General features: G+C 19.4%; 2 protein-coding genes across 2 annotated transcripts in view; both read left to right on the top strand.

Moving 5' to 3' along the window:
• Nucleotides 1-597, top strand: part of PGSY75_1143700 (hypothetical protein) — a gene marked incomplete at both ends in the record, with an annotated part of 3,733 nt that extends 3,136 nt beyond the window's left edge. Inside the window, 2 exons of the mRNA XM_018786552.1 lie at nucleotides 20-191; nucleotides 440-597. Coding sequence (XP_018641347.1) covers nucleotides 20-191; nucleotides 440-597 — 330 coding nt within the window. The remainder of the gene's footprint in view (nucleotides 1-19; nucleotides 192-439) is intronic.
• A 1,933-nt stretch (nucleotides 598-2,530) lies between these two features.
• Nucleotides 2,531-5,000, top strand: part of PGSY75_1143800 (hypothetical protein) — a gene marked incomplete at both ends in the record, with an annotated part of 2,631 nt that continues 161 nt past the window's right edge. The window contains one exon of the mRNA XM_018786553.1: nucleotides 2,531-5,000. This exon is cut by the window's right edge and continues 161 nt beyond it. Coding sequence (XP_018641348.1) covers nucleotides 2,531-5,000 — 2,470 coding nt within the window.

Genomic DNA, 5,000 nt, shown 5'->3' on the forward strand with positions numbered 1-5,000 from the left:
TTATTTTTTTTTTTTTTAGAATGTCCAATTTATTTTATTCAGAATCATAAAAATCTTGACCAACAATTTTACCAATTATATAGATTATATAATAAATAATAAAGACCTTGTTTGCATATTTAAAAACATAATTATATATGAAAGTAAAACATTACTTACTATCTATGAACACATAAGAGAAGATATAAATGGTAGCATAAAATGTGCTTTGTATATTTTTATAGATATGTCAATGTATTAATATTTGCATAATATTTTAATCCATATATGTATCAGAAGAATATATATGTATTATTATTATAAAAAAAAAAAAAAAAAAAAAAATATACATAAATATACATAAATATACATAAATATATATAATTTTATATGTTTTATATTTATTTAATATTATTTTTTTTTTTTTGATTAGAAGAACATGTGCGTCTCCACAAAGATGAAGAAAATTTATTACTTGAATTTCTAAATCTTTATAAGGAGGACATAAAAAAGCTCCAACGGATGTTTGAAAATGTTTCTATATTTTATAATAAGAAAGATAATAAGGAATTACAAAATTATTATGATTCCTTAAGAGAAAATAAGAGAATAGAATAAGTAATATAAATATAAATGCAAATATAAAAATAATAATATTCATTTTAAATAATATATGCTTAATATAATTGTGCTCTTATATATATATATATAATATATTGTAGATGTTATTTTTTTCAATATAATATTTTTATATGTGTGCATAAGCATTCGTATTACATAAAATATATATATATATATATATATATATATATATTTTTTTTTTTTCTTTTTTTTTTTTCCTTTCAAATACATTGTAGTTTATATTATTATTTAAAATATATTATTTTTTTTCATTCAACTGAATTTTATAGAAACATGGAAAGAATTATATTTTTCCTTTTTTTAAATAAAGATTTATATTATTTTAAAATCTATTTACTTAAATGTTAATAAGTTTTTTTTTTTTTTTTTTTTTTTTTTTTTCCTTTTTATAGAATAAGGTAAATATTAAGTTAAAATATTTTTAATATTATAAATTTATGATATATTAAATATTATATATATATTTATTTTATATATTTATAATATTTAATTTTTTTTTTTTTTTTTTTTTTTTTTTATTGAGTACAATCTATTAATATATATATAATATATATGTATATATATTTTTATATATATAGGGTGATCTGTAATATATAAGAGAAGAAAAAAAAAGAACAAGTGATAAAATGAAACATTTATAAAATAAATATATATTGATTTCAATATATGCATATATTATATATATAAAATATATTATTCTTTTTTGAATTTGTTTTTTTTTTTCTTTTTTTTTTTTTTTTTTTTTTTTTATGCGAACAGAATTATATTAAGATCAATAAATAATTATATATATATATTATATATATTATAACATTTTTTTTTTTTTATTTCTTTTATAATTTAATTTTTTTTTTTTATTATATGATTCTTTTCATGTTCTATATATATAATATTATAATATCTAATTATAAAGAAGGACGTAATATAAAATGAATCTCTATAAATTTTATTTATAAAAAATATATATATTATTATATATATTATTATATATTTTTTTATTTATTATTATTTTATTTTTTTGTTACAAAAAACAAAAAGGGGTACCACAAATATTGATATATTTTATATATATTAAATATAAATATATTTATATATTTTTATTATTTTATTTTATTTAATTTTTTTGTTGTTTTATATATATTTATATAGTTAACCTAGTTGCTGCGTAAAAATTAAAAATACTCTTTTTTATTTTTATATCTCTAGAGTTGTAAAAAATAAGTGTATAGTCATATATTATATATATATATATATATATATATATATATATATATTTATAAATATATATTTATATATATTTCTATATATAGTCTACTCAAGATGTGAAGGTATTATTTCCTTATTCATTTAATTATTTATTTATTCATTTATTCATTTATTTATTTTGTGTTTAATAAAAATTTTAAGAGATTTAAAAAATATAATATATATATATTAATATATTTATATTTTAATTTTTAATTTTCTTACAATATTTTCATCTCTTCCTATATGGTTGTTACAATGTAATAAAGTCATATATAAGAAGATGATAGAGGGATCTAACAAAAAAAAAAAAAAAATAAATAAATAAATAAAAAATAAAACAAAATAATAAGAAGATAAATAATATAATATTATACTTGTAAGTATGAATAATTAGTTTAAAATAAAAAGAATATTATTCAAAAGAACACTCATCATATTATCACACAGAGGCAAACATATATATATATATATATTTATATATATATTTATATATATATATATTTTAGTACCATTTGATTGTTATGTATATATTTATTTCTTTGTGTTAGCATGTCGCACGTGCTGAGATTCACAAGTTTATATTTATATATATTTACATATCTTTGAATTTGTATTTTTAGTTATATTATATAACATGTCGTTTGTATGTTAACATGTAAATATGAAAAAGGATATTTTAACTAAACAAACTGAAGATGATAAAAGAAATGGTGTGTCGAACGTTTGCGAGGAATATAATAAAAATATAGAAATGCAAACGAAGAAGGATAAGATAATAGAACAAATTGAAATTAATGAAAAGAATAAGGACCTGCTGCATAATCACTGTAGTGATAATCATTGTAGTGATAATCATTGTAGTGATAATCATTGTAGTGGTAATCATTATATGGACAAAGAAAAAAAAAAATATAATTGTTCGAGTGAAGAAATAAATAACTTTCTTTTTATAATAAATAATGCCATATGGAGGAGAAAGGACAAGAGGAAAGTTAATAAAAAGGAAGAAGAGACAAATGAAGATATTAATACATACTCAAAAAGATGTAAAGAAAATGATTTTTATTTTTATTTTTATTTTTATATTTATTCCATATTGAAAGGTAAAAATAAAAGCGAAAAAAAGAAAAAAAAAAAAAATTTTTTTTTTGGAATATTAAAAGTGGCAATTATTTTATTTTCATTAATAGTATATTTTATAAAAAGAAATTATTGGTCATCAAATATGTATGGATATAATAAGCTTATTAATTTGAGTAGTGTTATAGGAAGTTATTTTTATCCATATAATTATGATGATGAAGAAGAAAATAAATCATTATCATTATCATTATATGAGAAGGATAATTTTATTTATATTCCTAATAAGAAGAGTACAAACACTATACATTTAAAAAATGTTGTGGGCACTGAAAGGACAGATAATAATTTTTTAAGTATTTATAGAGAGAATATGAAATATATAAGACAAACAAGTTTAAATCATTCCATATATCAAAGATCTTTATCCACCGAATGTTATGTTTATTTCAGAAGTTTTTTAAAGCAGGCTATATCACCTCATAGTTTGACTAAAGCTATAAAGATTGATAAAGAATATATATATCCTTGGGATGTAATAACACAAGATGATGTTGCTTTAATTATTGAGAATGCTCGTTTTTATGGTTTCTTATTTACCTGGTTTAAGAATCATAGGAAGGCACAAAAAGTAAATGAAGATATATTAAAAAAAGAGATGCCTGTATTAGAACCGCGTTTTGTTCAACGATCAGATATATATACTCATTTTTATAAAAATAATAATAATAATGAAGATATAATGACACCTAATTTTTATGGTATACATTATACATGGTTAGGTCATGCAACTGGTTTAGTTGTAATTGATGGATTGAAAATATTATTAGATCCTGTTTTTAAAATAGAATTAATAAGTTTTAAAGGTATAGTAAGATCTTTAATTAATTGGATGAATGTAAAAATTATGGGTGGATTAGGTGAGAGAATATCTAGATCACCATGTAATATTGCAAACCTTCCTGACGATTTGCATGCAGTGTTTGTTTCACATAATCATAATGATCATATAATGGAAGAAGATGTACGTATACTATGTAAATTAAAAAAGTTTCAACATGTTATGTGGTATATACCTGAAGGTTCTTCTCCATTTTTTTTAAGAGAAGGATGTAAAGCTTCTAAGATATTTGAATTATCATGGGGTGATGAAAGATGGGTTTCTTGTTGGATATCAAAGAATCAATTTAAATGTCGAGATGGAATATGGAAGAGTAAAAATAATGAACATCAAGTATATAAATATAAAATAATATATGCTCCAACATTACATTGGTCAGGAAGAAAAGATAATTTAAGTGATTTAAATCAATCTTTATGGGGATCATTAATATTAAAAGGTCCTAAACATCGTTTTTATTTTTCTGGTGATACTGCATATTTAAAAAAAGATTTTGAAGAATTTAAAAAAATTGGTAGATTACATGGACCATTTCATTTAGCTGCAATATCTATAGGAGCATATGAACCAAATAATTCTTTAAAATATCATCATATACATCCATGGGAGTCTGTAAAAATATGGAGAGATATAAGAGCTGAAACAGCTATAGGTGTTCATTGGGGTACATTTAGATTATCAGCAGAAGAATTTTTACAACCACGTGATGATTTAGAAGCAGCATTATTAGGTATAGGTTTATATACACTTAGAAATATTGATTTACAATGGGTTAAACGTAGACATGAAATAATGAGAAAATATAATATAAATTATATACCATCATATGATAATGAAAATGATGATTTAGAAGATTTAAAAGAATATTTTTATCCAGCAAATGATCAAGATTATAATGAATATACAGATAGTTTTCATTCACTTTTTTCAAATGATCTTAATTTATATTATAAAGATATTGATAAAAATTATATTAAACATATGTATCAACAAAAAAAATTATATGCATCAACATATAGTCGTTATAAAAGAGCACTCATGTTAAAAACTACAAATAAATTACCAAAGGCATGGAAAAAACTCTTATTAAATCTATCCATAAGATTTCAAACAATACCAATAGGTGGATCTATTGAAATTATATCAAAGG

Source organism: Plasmodium gaboni, chromosome 11, assembly GCF_001602025.1.
Source record: "Plasmodium gaboni strain SY75 chromosome 11, whole genome shotgun sequence".
Lineage (NCBI taxonomy): Eukaryota > Apicomplexa > Aconoidasida > Haemosporida > Plasmodiidae > Plasmodium > Plasmodium gaboni.